The 19,816-nt window shown below is 48.1% G+C and overlaps 2 protein-coding genes across 3 annotated transcripts in view; both read right to left on the bottom strand.

Moving 5' to 3' along the window:
• LOC143981671 (cystatin-B-like) overlaps positions 1-19,816 on the bottom strand; it is a 170,694-nt gene that overhangs the window by 86,313 nt on the left and 64,565 nt on the right. The gene's annotated exons all lie outside the window — the stretch shown is intronic.
• On the bottom strand, positions 10,805-18,268 carry LOC143984220 (cystatin-B-like). Its single transcript, XM_077484506.1, has 3 exons — positions 18,175-18,268; positions 15,042-15,143; positions 10,805-11,206 (listed from the first exon to the last, which is right to left on the bottom strand). Exons 1-3 carry the CDS (start codon positions 18,250-18,252, stop codon positions 11,060-11,062), a joined length of 327 nt encoding a protein of 108 aa, XP_077340632.1. The 5' UTR covers positions 18,253-18,268; the 3' UTR covers positions 10,805-11,059.

The following is a 19,816-nucleotide window of genomic DNA, read 5'->3' as shown; positions in this document are numbered from 1 at the left end:
ATGGCCTGGTGACATGTACTCGGGTACTCTGATGGCCTGGTGACAGGTACTCGGGTACTCTGATGGCCTGGTGACAGGTACTCGGGTACTCTGATGGCCTGGTGACAGGTACTCGGGTACTCTGATGGCCTGGTGACAGGTACTCGGGTACTCTGATGGCCTGGTGACAGGTACTCGGGTACTCTGATGGCCTGGTGACAGGTACTCGGGTACTCTGATGGCCTGGTGACAAGTACTCAGGTACTCTGATGGCCTGGTGACAAGTACTCAGGTACTCTGATGGCCTGGTGACAGGTACTCTGAAGGTTTAGTGACTGGTATTTGGGTACTCTGAAGGGCGGTGACAGGTACTCATATGGACTGTGACAGGTACTCGGGTACTCAGATGGACTGTGACAGGTACTCTGGTACACAGATGGACTGGAACAGGTACTCGGGTACTCAGAGGGGCTGTGACAGGTACTCGGGTACCCTGATGGACTGTGACAGGTACTCGGTACTCTAATGGACTGTGACAGGTACTCGGTACTCTAATGGACTGTGACAGGTACTCGGTACTCTGATGGACTGTGACAGGTACTCGGGTACTCAGATGGGCTGTGACAGGTACTCGGGTACCCTGATGGACTGTGACAGGTACTCGGTACTCTAATGGACTGTGACAGGTACTCGTGTACCCTGATGGACTGTGACAGGTACTCGGGTACTCAGATGGGCTGTGACAGGTACTCGGGTACTCTAATGGACTGTGACAGGTACTCGGGTACCCTGATGGGCCGTGACAGATACTCGGGTACCCTGATGGGCCGTGACAGGTACTCGGGTACACTGATGGGCCGTGACAGGTACTCGGGTACTTTGATGTGCCGGGACAGGTACTCGGGTACTCTGATGTGCCGGGACAGGTACTCGGGTACTCTGATGGGCCGGGACAGGTACTCGGGTACTCTGATGGGCCGGGACAGGTACTCGGGTACTCTGATGGGCCAGGACAGGTACTCGGGTACTCTGATGGGCTGGGACAGGTACTCGGGTACTCAGATGAACTGGGACAGGTACTCAGGTACTCTGATGGGCTGGGACAGGTACTCGGGTACTCTGATGGGCTGGGACAGGTACTCGGGTACTCTGATGGGCTGGGACAGGTACTCAAATACTCTGATGGACTGTGACAGGTACTCTGATGGACTGTGATTGACAGGTACTATGAGGGGTGGTGATAGGTCCTCTTTATTGGGGGGGCAATCAGTATGATTGGTGTTTACTGTATGCGGTAACGAGATGTTACCGCAATCTCCTCCTCACACACGATTGGTGTGTGAGGAGGAGAACCCGGCAACATCCCGTTACCGCGGTTTGTTTACATTTTATTGATCGACTGTGAAAGGATCACAGCCGATCACGTGGGTAAACAGCCGGCCAATGGCTGTTTACCAGCGTTGGTGACGAGCAGTGTTCACGATCACGCGCATGCGCCGTGCACGTTCGGGGTGTGACCATCTGTGATCGGCCGTGACTTCATCACGGCCGATCACGTGGTAAACAGCCATAACGAATGGCTGTTCACCCCCTTCGGTGGTGAGCGGTGTCTGCGTGACACGCCGCCACCGAAGAAACAGGGATGCGCGCGCACGTGCATATGACGGCCTCCGGCCACAATAGGTGCGCCGTCTGGCCTTCATTTGATGGCCGGCAGTCGGCATCTAGTTAAAAACCTGTGTTGTGTTTTTTTATGTACACTTTTTTTCCCCCAGGTGAATGGGTAGGGGTACATCATTATTAAAGGGGGCTCCTGGATTATTATAAGTCCCACGCCTGCAGACCCACAGCCAGGGTTGTCTGGAAGAGGCCCTTGTCCTCATCAACATGGGGACAAGGTGCTTTGGGGTGGGGGGTGCAGGGCCCCCCTTCCCCAAAGCACCCCCCCATGTTGAGGGATCGTGGCCTGGTACGACTCAGCAGGAGGGGGGGGGGGGCGCTCGCTCATCCCCACCCCCTTTCCTGACTGACCAGGCTGCGTGCTCAGATAAGGGTCTGCTATGGACTTTGGGGGCTAGCAAGGTGTTAATCTTGACAACAGAGGCGGCAATATTGACTTCCTTCGCTAGTTCCATCTACCTGGAGCCACGTTCAAAATGGACTTCACTCCGTGTGTGGGCAAGTCCGTTCATTTCAAAAGTCCGGCGGACTAGCACACAGACGGGCAGTCCTGGGGACAATTTTGAGTCAAGACTTCTTTCTAAGTCCACCGGACGGACTTTAGATTTAAAACAGGTTTCAAATCTTTCCGCCGGACTCGAGTCCGGCCGAAAAATCAGTTCGTCTGTATGCTAGTCCGACAGGCTATTGGCTACTGGCTATGAACTTCCTTATTCTAGTCCGATCATAAGTCATCATGTTCGAATCTTTCAGACTTTGGTGTGATTGTGTGTGTCCAAGTCCGTTCATTAGGAAAGTCCATTAAGAGTCCGCTGAAAGTCCAGCGGGAAGACCATCGAACCTAGGCTGCCGGAAAGTCCGGTCATGTGTCCATGACATTAGGCCAAACAACTGGAGTTAGTACTCACCGGTAACTCCTTTTCCAGTGGTCTTCCAGGACAGCTCTTGAGAGATGGAGTCCCTCCCATCGCCACAGGAAACACATTGCCAATCAGTTCAAAAGGCGGACCTTCAGGTCCCTAGTCAGTCATTTACCAAGAACCGAAGGATGGAACTGTAAAACACAACAACATAACCACACCAAACAACATCGTTATTGTATTAAGCTTGTGAAAAAAATAAAGGGTGGGATCGTGCTGTCATGGAAAAGGAGTTACCGGTGAGTACTAACTCCAGTTTTCCCCAGTGGTCTTCCAGGACAGCCCTTGAGAGGATACCTAAGTACTTACCAGATTAGGGTGGGACCACGGCCTGGAGGACTTTCCTCCCAAAAGCCTGATCCTGACTGGACATTAGATCCAGTCGATAATGTTTTGTAAAGGTGGAAAAGCTTGACCACGTGGCTGCCTTACAAATTTGCTCCGGGGTAGCACCAGCCCTTTCTGCCCAAGAAGCCGCCAATGCCCTTGTGGAATGGGCCCAAACACCCTTAGGAGGATCTTTGTCCATTGCTCTATAGCCCTCTGCTATAGCTAACCTGATCCACCTAGCTATGGCGGCTTTTGAGGCCTTCTGTCCTTTGCGTTGACCTGAAAAAAGGATGAAAAGGGAATCTGAGATTCTAAACGGACTTGTCACTTCAAGGTATTCTAAAATACAACATTTAACATCCAACAAATGAAAGGTTTCCTCCTTCTTATTTGATGCATTCTGACAGAAGGAAGGAAGGACAATGTCCTGCGTCCTGTGAAATTTAGATGCCACTTTTGGCAAGAGCCCAGGGTCTGTCTTTAGAATTACTCTGTCTTCCAAGATCTGTAGGAATGGTTCTCTTATTGAAAAAGCTTGCATCTCACTAACCCTACGGGCTGAAGTGATTGCTACCAACAGGACTGTCTTGAATGTGACCAATCTTAGAGAGGACTCTGATATAGGTTCGAAAGGAGATCCTAAGAAAGCTTTCAGAACGACAGCTAAATCCCAGGAAGGAGTTTGGTTGACTCTGACTGGTTTACGTCTAGAGATTGCTTTACAAAACCTAGAAATGAAGGGATCTTCCTGCAAACGTCTTTCTAAGTACACGATTAAGGCAGCTATCTGAACCTTGATAGTACTAGGGGTTAACCCCTTGTCTACCCCCTCTTGTAAGAACTGAAGGATATCAGCTGTGTGCATGCCCTTCCTCCCACAGTTGTCCAACCAACTATTGAATTTTCTCCAGACTTTCCTATATATAGCCCTGGTAGTTGGTTTTCTACTCTGTAACAGGGTCTGAATCACCCTATCCGTCAGACCCTTACTTCTCAAGATTTCCTCCTCAGTAACCACGCCGAGAGGTTCAACAAGGTTACCTGAGGGTGAAAAAGAGGTCCCTGCGACAGGAGATCTCGTCTGCAGGGGAGTCTCAGTGGAGGCTGGTCCGACAGCTGTAGCAGCATTGTAAACCATGGCCTTTTGGGCCAATATGGTGCCACCAGGATTAACCACTTCAATACAGGGCACTTAAACACCTTCCCGCCCAGACCAATTTTGAGCTTTCAGCGCTGTCGCAATTTGAATGACTATTGCGCGGTCATGCTACACTGTACCCAAATGAAATTTTTATCATTTTTTCCCCACAAATAGAGCTTTCTTCTGGTGGTATTTGATCACCTCTACGGTTTTTATTTTTTCCCTACAAATAAAAAAATACCGAAAATTTTGAAAAAAAAAATGTTTTTTTTTTGTTTCAGTTTCAAAACTTTGTAAATAAGTACGTTTTCTCCTTCACTGATGGGCACTGATGGGGCTACACTGATGGGCACTGATAAGGCGGCACTGATGGGCACCAATGAAGTGGCACTGATGAGGTGGCATTGATGGACACTGATAGGTGGCACTGATAGGCGGCACGGATGGGCGACACGGATGGACACTGATAGCTGGCACGGATTGGCATGGATGGGCGGCAGAGATGGGCATGGATAGGCGGCACAGATGGGCATGGATAGGCGGCACAGATGGGCATGGGTGGGCACTGATAGGAGGCACAGGTGGGCACTCATAGGCGGCACAGGTGGGCGCTCATAGGCGGCATTGGTGTTATACTGTACTAATGGATGCCAATCAGTGCCAAACAATAATGCATGCCAATCAGTGATGCCCATTGTGGGCACTGATTGGCATCCATTATGGGCACTGATTGGCATCCATTGTGCTGACCATTGGCATCCCTGGTGGTCTAGGGAGGATTACCTTTTCCCTGGTGGTCTGGTGGCGTCCCTGGTGGTCCAGTGTTGGCATCCATGGGGGGGGGGTGTGCTGATAATTGATCACCGGCTCTTCCCATTTACACTGTGATCAGCCGTGATTGGACACGGCTGATCACGTGGTAAAGAGTCTCCGTCGGAGACTCTTTACCGAGATCATAGTTGCCGGGTGTCAGACTGACACCCCGCAACAACGATCGCCGCGATGCGCGCCCCCGGGGGCGCGCAGCGGCTCATAATCCTGAGGACGTCATATGACGTCCGGTCAGGATTATGAAACCACTTTGCCACCGTCTATTTGTAATAGGGTGGGCGGCAAGTGGTTAAGCAAGTCTCCTCCTCAAGGAACTTTGCTAGAACCCTTGGGATAAGGTGGAGAGGCGGAAACGCATATGCCAGGCTGAACGACCATGGAGTTTGAAAAGCATCTACTGCCAAGGGACAATCCCCTGGGCATAGAGAGCAAAAATTTTGGACTTTTGCATTCGACATGTTTGCAAAAAGATCCACTACTGGCCTTCCCCAGTGAGTTACTATCAGATTGAAAACTTCTGGATGTAGTGACCATTCTTGATTCGATACTTGTTGTCGACTCAAGAAGTCCACAGTGCTGTTCATCTCCCCCTTCAAATGAATCGCAGAAATGGATTTTAGATTGGACTCTGCCCACTGAAAAATGTGCCTGGCCACTGATATTAAACGAGGACTTCTGGTACCTCCTTGTTTGTTCAGATATGCTACAGCCATCATATTGTCTGAGCGGACCTGTAGATGATGACCCTGTAGCAAGGTCTGGAAGGCCAAAATGGCCCTGAGGATTGCCGCTAACTCCTTACAATTGGAAGAGAGAAGCCTCTCCTCCTGAGTCCACAGGCCCTGGGCCCAGTCTGAGTTAAGATGAGCTCCCCAACTCCAACTGCTCGCATCTGTGGTCAGAGTACCCCCCTTGTTTAGGTTCCCTGCGTTCTTCCCTGCGTTTTATTCTTCTGGGAAGTGATACCTCTTCCTCCAACTCCTTGCCCTTCAAGTGATTTAGCAAGAAACCCAGGAGGTCTCTTTGATGGAACCTGGCCCATTGCACAGCTGGAATGGCTGCCATCATGAGGCCTAGCACTGACATGATCTCTCTGACTATGCACTTGGAAGAGGTTTGGAGAAAAGAGATTCTGCGCCAAAGGTTCAAAATCTTTTCCTCCGGCAGAACTATCGTTTTCTCCACTGAGCTGACTTTGTAGCCTAGGTATAGGATCTCCTGAGTAGGAACAGTCTTGGATTTTTCCTGACTGATAATCAATCCCAGCTGTCCTAAACTGAGTTGTGTTAACTGTAAGTCCTGAGAGAGCTTTTTCTCCGAGTGGGCCATCAGTAGTAAGTCGTCTAGATATGGAATGATCGAGACCGACTGAAGTCTTAACGGAACTAATGCTTCCCCGAGAACTTTGGTAAAGATTCTCGGGGAGGCTGACAGTCCGAATGGAAGAGCTCTGCACTGAAAATGATAAATCTTTGCATCTGAATAGCAATGCGAAGAAATTTCTGGCATTCCTTCCTTATAGGTATATGCAGATAAGCGTCCCTTAAATCCAGGGTAGCCATAAATACTCCCTCTTGGAGAAGATTCCTTATTGAATAGATCGATTCCATCCGAAACTTCTTGTATCGGATGGAGAGATTCAGAGGGTGGAGGTTCATAATCAGTCTGAACTTCCCAGACGGCTTTTTTTTACCACAAATATATGAGAGTAAAAACCGTCCCCCTGCTCCTGAACGGGGACTGGTGTCAATACCTCTTGATCCACCATTTCCCCTATCAACAAAGGTAAAGCCCTGGCCTTCTCTGAATGGCTCGGGAGTTTTGTTAACAGAAACTTTGAGGGTGGGCAGTTTTGAAACTCTAGTGCATACCCTTTCTTTATTATGTTTAAAACAAACTTGTTTGAGGTTATCTTCTCCCATTGTGGAAGAAAGCTTGATAACCTTCCCCCCACAGGGAGCCTGACGTCACTGGGGCTTAGGGGCCTGGCTGGGGCGGCTAAAAAGTAAGCCCCCTTTTCCCTTTCCTTTTTGACCTGTCCAGTGCTTTTTAGGCTTGAACTCCTCCCCTTTGGAGGGTTCCTTAAAGGGACGAAAAATTTTTCTTTGAAAATTTTTCGTTTTGATGGGAAAAGTCTTCTTCCTGTCTGCCATCCTTTCTAAGGCGGTATCCAATTCAGAGCCAAAGACCAAATCCCCTGTAAAAGGGACACTACATAAGCGAGATTTGGATGCCACCACCCCATGTCTTCATCCACACCGCTCTCCTAGCTGCCACTGAAAGTGCTTCTGTTTTAGCCATAAATTTCACTGAATCAGTGGAGGCATCAGAGATAAAACTCATGGCCTTAAAGAGCATAGGAAAGGTCTTTAATAGCTCAGCCCTAGGAGTGCCTGCTTTTAGATGCTCTTGCAGCTGTGATAGCCAGAACTCCAAATTTCTAGCCACACAAAATGTGGCTAGAGCTGGTTTTAACCCGGCCATGGAGGCATTCCAGGCCCTCTTTAGGACCACATCTGTCCTTCTATCCATTGGATCCTTTAGGTGACCCATGTCTTCGAAGGCCAAGTCAGATTGCTTTGAGACCTTGGAAAGAGGTGCGTCTAGTTTTGGATTCTTATTCCAGACCGCCTCTGGGCTCTCGTCAAAAGGGAACCTTCTTTTTAAGGAATTGGGAAAGACTTTTTTGTCTGGTTCAGACCACTCCTTAAGAACCAGATCAGAAAGTACCTTATGTATGGGAAAAACTTTCACCTTCCTCTTCCCCATAGCCTCATACATTAAATCATGCCTGGATAATGGAGTCTCTTTTACATCAATTTCCAGCGTATCATAAATGGCGCTCAAAAGCTCCTCAAGAGAAAGCTTATACTTTGTTAGCTACAGCCTGATCCTCATCTTGATCTGAATTAACGTCAGAGGATTCAGGACTAACTAAGGCGGGGCTATGCTCCCTGACTATACGGGGCTCCCCGGAACTAGGTGTCGTAAGGCATGGTGAGGAGGAGATTCGTCCGTAATCAAATCACGAAGTGATTTAAAAGTTGAAGCCATTTCCTCTTTAAAAGGAGCCCAGAAACTTAGCCAAGGGGGAATCTGCCTCTGTTTTGAGAATGCCTGCAATACACTGTTTGCATAAGGCTTTACCAGAACCCGAAGATAACCTATTTCCACAGTTTGGACATTTTTTGCGGCCAGATTTATCTTCCCTTGGGGCTTCCTTAGTCTGAAACAAGAAAGAGGGAATCCTTAGTAATTAGACTTAATATGCTAGGGAACACCTGTGCTGTACCACCACACACACAATCACCCGATCTGTTAAGTGAACACCGCCCTGGTGTACTACAAGTCCCAGCCTTAGCACTACCACCAACCACCAGTGTAATGACGTGCCCAGCAGCCTACCTGGTTTTGACTGGTGCCTGCCTCCCCCGGAGCGTCCTGGGGATTAGCCTCCATGGTCCCCCTTGAGATCCGGATCCCGCCGCCAGTCCGGTGCAGCTGGACGCTGGCGGGATCGAACAGGCACAGTGTGGGCTTTCCTCTTCCTCCCTGTGCCTTTCAGAGACCCGGAACCGGAGTCTCAGCACACAGGGATGACGCGGGTCCGCCGGAAATGACGCAACGGCGTCTCCGACCCCCACCGCTATCAGCGCAGAGGAGGACACAGGCTGCCGCACTGCTCTCAGGGGCAACTCGCATCAGCCTGACGCTGGCCACCTCGGCACTGGAGAGAGGAAGGGAGCGGGTCAGCTCCTACAATGCTGGACAGTACCCGAGCCCTAAAAAGAGAAAAAATATGGACTAGCAGAGAACCTGCCAGACAGGACCCAGTCCCCCAGCGCAGGTTCACCCTCTTCAGGCAGCCCCTGAGAGATGTAGTCCTCCTGGTTCCTTCAAGCAACGTGTTCCTCCGACGGAGGAAACACAAATGACTGACCAGGGACCTGAAGGTCTGCCTTTTGAACTGATTGGCAATGTGTTTCCTGTGGCGATGGGAGGTACTCCATCTCTCAAGGGCTGTCCTGGAAGACAACTGGGGAAATAAATATTCTAACAAAAAACTGTAGCACTACCCCCCCAAAGGAGCTGCTGGTTAGATTTGGGATTACAGTTACCTTCTGTTCCCGTTTCACATATAGGGGTGTCCCGTGATAGATGGCCCAGTAACTCAAGAGACTGACAACAGATCCAGTTGAATGGATTTTATTCGCAACATGTAGACAATGAACAGTCTCATAAATTGGGATCAGAGGGTTGGAGAAGTCCAGGGGTACTATTAGTGTTAAATTCTAAATGTTGAAGAACTTGCTTACTTTGACTGCACCCAGAGAATAGCCATTCGCAACTGGATGATCACTCAGGTTGGACAGTCCCTCTCTCACAAGGCCCAGCAGCCAACAAGGTACTTACTCAGGAACAAAGTCTTTGTCACAGAACTTACAGGAATATGTCTCTGCCACAGACATTTTAAGAACACGTAGGGAAACTAGACTTAGAAACACCTGTAGGATACCTGGATCTTTCAGCCAGCTTGGCAATATCCACAAGACCAGATTATCTTGGGTACTTCAGCCCTTCCAGGCTCTTACTAAGAAACCAACCCGTACTTGGTCTTCTGAACAGTCCTCCCCTGGAATGCTTGAAGTCACTGGGTCTCCCCCAAACTGGAGACGGCACCCAACCACCTCAGAATCCTCCTTTAGTTTCCTTGCCTCAGGCTAGCCAGCCCGAGACATCAAAATCGGGTGGATCCGCACCCCAGGCCATAGCCTTCCTGGGGGCTGGTCAGAAGGAGCAGGACCATGAAGTCAGTACATCATTCTGGACTGGAACACAACCACGTGATGTCTGCATCTTAAATACCCTCTCCCAGAAAGCACAGCGAGAGCGCCACTCCCACTAGGTGGGCTCTGAGAGAGTAAATTAAGCACCTAACCAGACCATAGTTCCACACCTGCCAGAAGAGACAGTGCCCTCTGTGGCTAGGCTGAACATCTCACAGTCCAACTGATGCTGAAGTCTAAATTTAGACAATTGTACCCAAACTAAACTGCAGTCCAGGCATAGCTTTAAAAAACGCATAGCACATGCTCTTCAGGAGCCACTGCTACATAACTTTTAAACACCAAGTTTAAAAATAGGCTTTTTCGTTTTGTGGTCAATGAGGAACTCCTTATCCCACAGCCACTCTGATCTTACAAGAGTCTGGGACCTGGCATGTGGCTTGGTTCTAAGACTTTATAGACACCTGGGCAGGCATGGCATCTAGGGTTGCCACCTTTTCTTAAAGCCAAACCTGAACACTTTAGTCGCATGCAGTTTTTTGTAGTATTTAAAAACAAATGAAAGGGTTGCCACTCCCTCCCCCTCCATTTTTTTTTTTGCATTCAAAAAAGTGGCAACCCTAGGTGCCCCCCCCCCCCAGTACATCAGGTACCCAGAGGTGTCCTTCCACACATCAGTTGTCTTCCCCCCCCATAGCAAACTGAAAATGCAGCTCCTTCCTCCCAATTCTGAGCCAGCTCCATCACCCCCTGCAGGGAGGAGGAAACCCAATTCTCTCTCCAGCCATCTTAGGGAGCCACAGACTGGTCTGAATAATCTGTCCAGTTTTCTGGCCGACTGCAAACCAGACACAATTCAAAAACCCAGACTGTCTGGGTGAATCCTGGACAGGTGACAACCCCACTATCCCCCAAATATGCAAATATTCCTCAGTCCTGGATGTGGACTTCCCAGGTGGTAGAGGGGGCCTGGGCATGAAAAGCAAAAGTGCTGTTCTGCAGCATTAAGATTATTAAAGCCCCCCACACACAAATACCCCAATTATGTAAGGGTGGGTCCAGAATAAAGTTGGGAGCTCAGATGAGTTAAGATTTACAAAGTGTGGCTTTAGATTTGCAAATTTAGGCAACAAAAACCCTCTTCAAAGATATTTTATTGCATTACTCAGTTCTCATTACAATAAGATAACACTGAACAGGACATTACAAATGAATATGCGTCTGTTCTATAGATCATTAGTGTTCAGGATTAAAGTCTGGAAATCTCAGTCCAGGAGGATGTTGTGCGTCGTCAGCCAAGTGCATTTCTGGAAGATCAGATCATCTACTTCCAGGCTCTTTAACCCCCTTGTCGCTGGTCCTTTGAGTTTGAAGAGGATGGGAGGTTCTGATCACTGCGATTGGCCCTCATCTCCACACCTCAGCTCATCATCCTTGGTCTTACCTGTCTGGAAAGACAACAAAGTGGGTCCCTCACCTGTAAAAGGCAGAGGTACCAAGACACAAACGTGGATATACTTGTCCTCTCCAATGTCCACCTGAAAAACAAAGTTAATTCCACCATTATATTAACCATTTCCAGACCACCACACGCCCAGTGGCGTAACTAGAGCCTTCAGGGCCCCGATGCAAGAAACCATGAAGGGCCCCCCTGAACCCCAGCCAGGGCCCTTCCCTCCAAGTCCAGCGGTGGAACTCCAGGGCGTGGTCACAGGTATGACCTTTGTGAGCCCTGTAGTTCCACCACTGGTATCAGTAGTTTTTTTTTATTTTTTAGTGCCCCATTGGGGGACCGTCCCTAGGCAGGATGGGGTCCCCGTCCCCAGAAGAGATGAGGTCCTTTTCTCCAGGGCAGATGAAGTTACTGCCCCCAGGTGAGAAGGGTTCCCTGTCCCCACGTGAGAAGGGGCCCCTGTCCCCAGGGTGAGATGGCTGGGGTATGTAATGGTGTGTGGGGGATGGGGTCCTCTCACTCACCATGACCAAGCTGTAGGTCGCACATTCATCCATGTTGGCCTGGGCTCCATCCAGTCTGCTGGACGGGTGATCAGCATATCTCCCAGAAAGACCTTTCATCATCTGTGTATGACGGGGGAGGAGGGGGGCTGGCAGACAAGCCTGCAGTGACCTCCGGGGGGCTCTCATAGGGCTGCACTGCATCTGTGTGCTTAAAGTTTGTTTACCCGGGAGAAGTATGCAGTGCAGTGTGGACCGGACTCAGGGGGGGCGGTACTCTGGCCGGGGAGAACAGACATCGGACTGAGCGGCAATGCATGGAGCAGGAGAGGGGTACTCTGAGGAGCCGGCCGAGGACACAGGTCATGCGGGGGAATGCACAACTCAAGAGCAGCCAGTGCGATAATGGAGCGTGGAGCTCTGGTAGTCACCCTCCACCTCCAGCCACCCGTGTGCATGGTGCACTGGTACCCCTAGTTGCCTATGCTGCTGCCGGCCATATGTAGGGGGGGCTGCATGGGCCCCCTGCAGCACAGGGCCCAGTTACGGTCGCGACTGCTGCACCCCCTATAGTTACGCCCCTGCACACTTTTATAGTGTAAATATGAAACATGAGGTCTTTTTGACTCCAGATCTCATTTAAGAGGCCCTGCCATGCTTTTATTACTATTACAAGGGATGTTTTATGCCTCGTAATAGGAATAAAAGTGACATAAAAAAAAAAAAAGTCTAAAAAAATAAATATAAAAAAGTTATTTTCATTTTTAAACATGCCCTGGCAAGCTCACGTGCAGTAGCACCCACATACGAGGTATCGCCGCGATCGGTAGAGCGAGAGCAATAATTCCAGCCCTAGACCTTCTCTGTAACACAAAAACATGCAACTTGCAAAATTTAAGTTTTACCTGTGGAGATTGAGGCCCCTTTCACACGGATGATCTATTCAAGTCTGCCTGTCAATTTTTTTTTTTTTTTGGGTGGACCTGAAGAGAAACTCCGTAGAGGTCTATGGATGGATGTCAGCCAACATCTGATCAAGTGACAGAGGAAAAAAGCCCTATTTTGTAAATTCTATAACTTTTGCGCAAACCAATCAATCGCTTATTGCAATTTTTACCAAAAATATGTAGAAGAATACATATCGGCCTAAACTAAGGGAAAAAAAAAAAGTTTATATATTTTTGGGGATATTTATTATAACAAAAAGTAAAAAATGCATTTTCAAAATTGTCGCTATATTTTTGTTTATAGTGCAAAAAATAAAAACCGCAGGGGTGATCAAATACCACCAAAATAAAGCTCTATTTGGGGGGGGGGGAGGAATCATCAATTTTGTTTGGGAGCCACGTCACACGACTGCACAATTGTCAGTTAAAGCGACGCAGTGCCGAATCGCAAAAAGTGGTCTGATCTTTGACCAGCAAAATGGTCCGGTCTGTAAGTGGTTAAGAGTTCTACCAGAAGAACAGTTTTCAGGCGCCTGGGGGCTACTTTAGTTTGCAAGCTCCTGTGGGGCAAGGACTGACACAAGGACATTAGAGTGTAAGCTCCTTTGATGAATTGACAACTGCTGGAAAGGGAAGCTTGAAGCTAAATAAAATAATGGCAGACATGGCATAGGAAACAGGGTACAGGTAACAGGAGATAGGGGGTGTCTTAGGAAGGTGCTGAGATCAGGCCCTTCCCCATGAATCACAGCGTGAGGGAAAGCTCCAGCTCACCATCCCCTTGTTTCATTGTTTGCATTTTTTGTGACAGGCTTATGGGATATCAGATGTCGCGGCAGTGGTGGGTGTGTGAGGGGAAAGGAAGATTTTTCAGAAGGAAGAGTTCAGGACCTATCGTTGGAATGGGTCCTGATGGTGGTATTCCAGCTAAAAACGGAGCTTTAGCTGGGAATTGGTACTGGGTGGACTGCGGTCAGTGGTTGTCTGAGCCAGCCTGTCGGCTTGAGGCCTATTAACACATTTTGAGAGGTACCGCAGTGCAGTATTGTTTCCAAAGATGGAAGTGGAAGATCCTGCAAAGACCAACAGCTAGGTAGACTGATGGGTTAATAACAGAGGTTTGTTCATTTTAATATATTTGTTTTACTCCAATCTTGGTGTGGCCTCAATATAATAAAGCAGTGGCGTCGCTAGGGGTGGCTTTTGGGGCTACAGCCCCGAATCTGGGGTCCAAGTCTCTGTAGGGGTCCCCAAGGGAAGGAGAGTCCCTCTGGGGACCCTGATGCAAGGGATGTAGATCAGCATTTCTACTTTTAAATGCATTTCTTATATGATAGATTAATGGCTCCTTTAACCACTTGCCGACCAGCGCACGACGATGTACGTCGACAGAATGGCATGGGCAGGCAAATGGGCGTACATGTACGTCCCTTTAAATTTGCCGCCCAGCGCTGGTCGGGACCCCCGTGAGTCCGGTCGCGGGACCCGCGGACTTGATCGCCGCGGGCATCCCCGCGATTGTTTTACGGAGCGGCCGAATGGAGAACCCCGCGTCCACCCCGTACTGCACAGACAAGGAGATGCCAAAAGTCTGAAGATGAAGGCCGCCTGCGAACTCAATAGTACCTTCTGCCCTGAGGACAGGTTCAAGCCCCACCATCCAAGTGGACATAGAAGATGTAAAACAGCACATAGTAACAGGGCCCCTTGCGGGCTCGCTTTGCTCAACACGCTTTGGTCACGGCCTCGCTACACTCAGCAAATTTTTATTCTAACTCTATGTCCACTTGGATGGTGGGGCTTGAACCTGGACTCAGGGCAGAAGGTACTATTAAGTGCGCAGGTGCCATTCAGCAGAGACTTTCAGCATCTCCATTGTTCTCCGTATTGCGCAAGCGCAGTACAGGGCAGACACTGACAAGACACCGGGCTGCTCCATCTCCCTGCAGCCCACCGGGACAGCCCCCTGGATGGATTTCCAGACCCTACTACAGTGACCTCACATCCCATACAGAGGATACCCCCATGCCCGCTTTCTCACACCTGGCATGTTAGTAGCCATTTGAATGATTATAGCAAGTTTTATTGATTCCAACATACTGCACTTAGTGGGCGCACCTTGTTATCTCACATGCCAGAGTCTGCTTCACTCATAAGGGAGGTGCCACCAGTGCTGTTTATATATGGACTTAGTTCTACATCAGGACTCTTAATACTAATCGATTAATATTACTATACATTGGGTTCATCATTTTTAAATCGACATTGTATGTGTATTATGTGGTTTTAGCTTACTTGCCTCATAACAGTGTTTGCTCTTATCACCATCTTTCCTTTCCTCTGTACAGCACTGCAGTACATGTTAGAGCTATATAAAATGTATAATAGTGTATTACTGGGGGGGGAGGGGGGGGGGCATTATAGCATTGAGCCCTAAACTGACAATGTTCTATAAAACCCAAAGCATTACCTTGAAAATGTAAATTGTTCCGGCAACAGGCTGAGTACTGACGAGGATTGCCTTAAATCTTCCAGGGTTAGTCCCAGACTGCTGCTCATACTGTGGCTTCACCTAAGAGGTTAAAAAAAAAAAAAAAAACACTGCATGTCAGCATGCAAAGTTGTACGATGCTTTTTTTAATGAAGGGGATGGTCCACTTTGGCTGCTTTCACATTAAGGGAAGTTAGAGCACTTTTGCATAAAAGGCATCAGAAAAGCCTATGGAAAATGCTTCCCTTTACATTCCAGATTATGCTATACTACCAAATATAGTATGGGGACGCCTGCCTACACACACACACACACACACACACACACAAACTTTAATGACATCCCAGTCTTAGTCCGTAGGGTTCAATATTGAGTTGGCCCACCCTTTGCCGCTATAACGGCTTCAACTCTTCTGGGAAGGCCGTCCACAAGGTTTAGGAGTGTGTCTATAGGAATGTTTGACCATTCTTCCAGAAGAGCATTTGTGAGGTCAGACGAAAAGGCCTGTCTCACAGCCTCCCCTCTAATTCATCCCAAAGGTGTTCTATTGGTTGAGGTCAGGACTCTGTGCAGGCCATTCAAGTTCCTCCACGTCTTTATGGACCTCGCTATGTGGACTGGTGGGCAGTCATGTTGGAAGTGGCCATCCCCAAACTGTTCCCACAAAGTTGGGAGCATGAAATTGTCTTGGTATGCTGGTGTCTTACGAGTTTCCTTCACAGGAGCTAAGGGGCCAAGCCCAACCCCTGACAAACAACCCCACAATATAACCCCCCCTCCACTAAATAGGTGGACCAGTGCACAAAGGTCCTAAAGTGCCAGGACAGTACAAATATTCCCCCCCTTTTTGTAAAGTAGATAGGCCAAAGTATTAAGAAAAGTTTTGAAGTTGTGAGTTTGTCACTTTAGAAAGAAAAAATCCACCCCCCCCCCAGTTTGTTTTTTTACATCTTGTCAGATAAGTTCAGTGTCACCATAGAAATACTACTCCAGGGGTATGGGGTGATCAGGGATTTTGTTTATTTTTTTTAACACAATTGCTTATAAACAGGGAAACTCACTGTTATAAGCAATGGTTTAACATTCATGACAGTTTAGTTACTGTTGACGTGCTGTGATTGGCTGCATGGTATGACTGGGTCCTGGGTAGTCAGGTACCATGATAACCTTGAGCCAATCACAGCCAACATCAAATAAGCAGTCATGAATGGAACCCATTCATCACAGCCTTGCTTACATAGTACACACACTCTGTAAAATGCTGCTTTTGTAATGTCCAGAAGCCAGTATGAAAGAATAGTAGGAGGAAGAGGAAAATAAAAAAAATAAATAAAAAGCCACGCACTTGTGGCTTTAACTTTTTTGGGACAAGTCTCCTTTAAGGGGTATGTCTCCTATGCCTACATATTTTTGCCAATAGGTGTCCCGAGTCCCATCTCAAAGTTGGGAGGTACAATAATGTGAACCCCCTTACAAGATATAGTTCCAGTGAAGTGTACGATTAAAGCAGAGCTCCACCCTAAAGTGGAACTTCCGCTCAGCGGATTCCTCCCCTCCGGTGTCACAATTGGCACCTTTCAGGGGGGGAAGACAGGAGACCCGTCTTTGACAGGTATCCTTTCCCACGTCCGGCTGTGGAATCAGGCCACCAGGAAAATATGGGAGAGGAGCGGGGCCTCGAGCATGCACAGTAGGGTTCCTGGCATGAAGCCAAAAGGCTACACTGCCAGGTACCCTTATCCTCAATGGCGGTGGCAGCACTTGACAGCTGATGACATCGCTGGACTCCAGGACAGGCAAGTGTCCATTTATTAAAAGCCAGCAGCTGCAGTATGTAGCTGCTGGCTTTTAATTTTTTTCCTGGACCACCACTTTAATACTACAATATGAAAAAGAAGTCATGCACTTCCTACCTTGGAGCAACAGTTTGGTGAAGACCCTTCAGTTCCAGCACAAGTGTCCCTATGTAAAAATCCAGTTTCATAAAGACAGTTTGGCCAATTTGGTGTGGAGGAACTTGAGTGGTTTGTTCAGAGACTTGACCTCAACCCTACTGATCACCATCCATAGAGACATGGGTTGAGGAAATCAAAGTGTCCTCCATAGAGGCTTGACCCCAACCCTACTGATCATCTTTGAGATGAATTGGAAAGAACTATAAGGCAGGTCTTCTCATCCAATACTAGTACCTGACCTCGCAAAATGATCTTCTGGTGGAATAGAAATTTCCACTCACTAGAACATTTTAGGGCTCAATTACACAAGTAATCTGGCCATGTGGATGAGTGGTTGGTTCATGCAGCCGGGTATACCCATTACTCTATGGCCAACCTTGGCACCCCAGATGTTTTGGAACTACAATTCCCATGATGCTCATGCACTCTGCAGTGTAGTGTCACATCATGGGGAAACGTAGTTCCAAAACATCTGAGGTGCCAAGGTTCACCATCACTGCTCTATATGAACACAGCCACAAGTCCCAAGTCAACAGGTGTGGAGAACGGTCCTGAATGCACAAATGTGTCCAGGGGCCAGCCAGCCAGCCAGACACACACACACACACACACGCACACGCACAATAGGAACATGCAGCGGTGTTTACTCAGCCTCTGCATCCTAATAACAGGACATAGGCTGCCTACACAGCTTCAGCCACAAGCTCTCTGTACAGGATGGACACCACCCATTAGTGCGAGTTTTATTTATTTTTTGGGGTGGGTGGTTAAACAACCCCCCCCCCCCTTTAGATTGTAAGCTGTGTGACCAGCTTTTGGAGATGTCCCAAAAAAAAAAAAAAAAACACCACCACACCCCACAACCACCCCCCCTACAATTTCTAGCTAATATAAATACATTCTAGTGCCTTAATTGGGGTCCATTCATACCAACACTCATTATGATGCACACTGGTGTACATTGTTACTATGCATTGCAGAATTTACAATTAAAAAAATAATTCATCTCCATACTGACACATTGTAATACATTTACTACAACACACCTGTATGGAGAGCACAGGACACACAGAGATTAATTGTTATCTCAGGATCCCAATGCAGATCATCACACCCGGTGCTAACAAGCCCTTCAGATTGGATCCCCAACCACTTACCGCATCAAGGATGGCTTGATCCTCTTCAGTAGGGTCTCTGGGCTCACTTGGTGCCCCAACTACTACACTTGCACTCATGTTTGCAAAGTTCTCAACAGACTGATACCTCTCAGGTAGCAACCTGGGCTTATATAGTACCATTCCACAGAGAGGGCGGGGGTGTCCAATAAAGATCACACCCTGCAGGTGATGGGCCATTCTCAGGAGAAAACCGATACCAGAGTATGGAAATTATGCCAAACAAATCTTGTGATTGCTGCAACAAAGTCTGTGCTGATAAAACCAGTCAGTAGAATGTTAAGAGCAGCCTGTGTATCCCTGGACCAAACAGGTGATCAGAGCTGTACAAATGGGGCAGTACAAATGAAACCCCTGTCACATTCATAGCGCTATCACCACCAAACTTTACTCATTCAGGTGACTCAGACTTCACCACTACCACCCTAAAACCACGTATGGTGGTCTTTCCTTTTTAGGGTTAAAAGCAATGAAAAGACAACATATCACTCCCTAGCCCAGTGGTCTCCAATCTGTGGCCCACGGGCCGGTTATGGCCCTTTGCTTGCCTTTATGGGGAAGTTAGGGCATCATTCCTCACACCAAAGATGGAGAAATATTAATCTCATTGACACCATAGATGGGGCACTATTCCTCCCACTGACACCAATGATGGGGCACTATTCCTCCCACTGACACCAATGATGAGGCACTATTCCTCCCACTGACACCAATGATGGGGCACTATTCCTCCCACTGACACCAATGATGGGGCACTATTCCTCCCACTGACACCAATGATGGGACACTATTGATCTTTTATTAAAAAAAAAAATCAAGCGACCAATTTTATACAAAAGTAAAAAACAAAACCATATTATAAAACGTCAACAGAAAACAAAGGAATACACATCAACGTTCAGAATATATACAATATATACATAGTCCATTAGCAAAACATGTTTAGAAAACTATTTACATAAAGCAGCAGAGAGGGCCTAAGAGGCACAACCCATCACCTATGTACGCAGCCATTTATCAAAAATGAATGATAAGTTATAAAATCTCGGGTGATAAGAGACAGACAGCCACACCCAGGAAAGAGACTCCTGGCAGTCAGGGAGGCTTGAAACCCCTCCACGCCTTCAACCAAGCCCCCCGACTCCGCTTGTCTCTCTCAAGCACCCGAGTCTTCTCCACCTCATGCAGAATGTCATACACCACCACCTCAACAGGAAGGATTTTATGCCGAGTGCTGACCTGACACCGTGCGTTCCAGGTGAAATAACGGACTACTAGGCAAACTAGAAAAAGTGTATCCAAACAAAAAACCCCACCAGTATTGAATGCTCCGTACACCCACTCAGCATAACCCAGCCTGGAAAGGAAAGGAACACCGAGGGCCCGTCCCACCTGTTTGTACACCTCTATGTTAAAAGGGGCAATGAAGCAGAAAATGGTCCATAGTCTCCTCCTCACCTGCACACTCCTCCCGAGGACAGCTACGATCCACCCCACTGCGGAATTTCAAATTGCCCCGAACATAGAGCCTCCCATGGAAGCACAACCAGCCAAGATCCCTAAATTTAGGGGGTACTCTGTCCAAATTAATCAATCTTAACCCTACCCTCAAAACTGGGCCTGG

The sequence above is a fragment of the Lithobates pipiens genome, unplaced genomic scaffold (assembly GCF_037356315.1).
Source record: "Lithobates pipiens isolate NorthernLeopardFrog02 unplaced genomic scaffold, aLitPip1_a1.2 Scaffold_16, whole genome shotgun sequence".
Lineage (NCBI taxonomy): Eukaryota > Metazoa > Chordata > Amphibia > Anura > Ranidae > Lithobates > Lithobates pipiens.
Note: the sequence above shows the minus strand (reverse complement) of the source record. Positions and strands in the feature narration are given on the sequence as shown.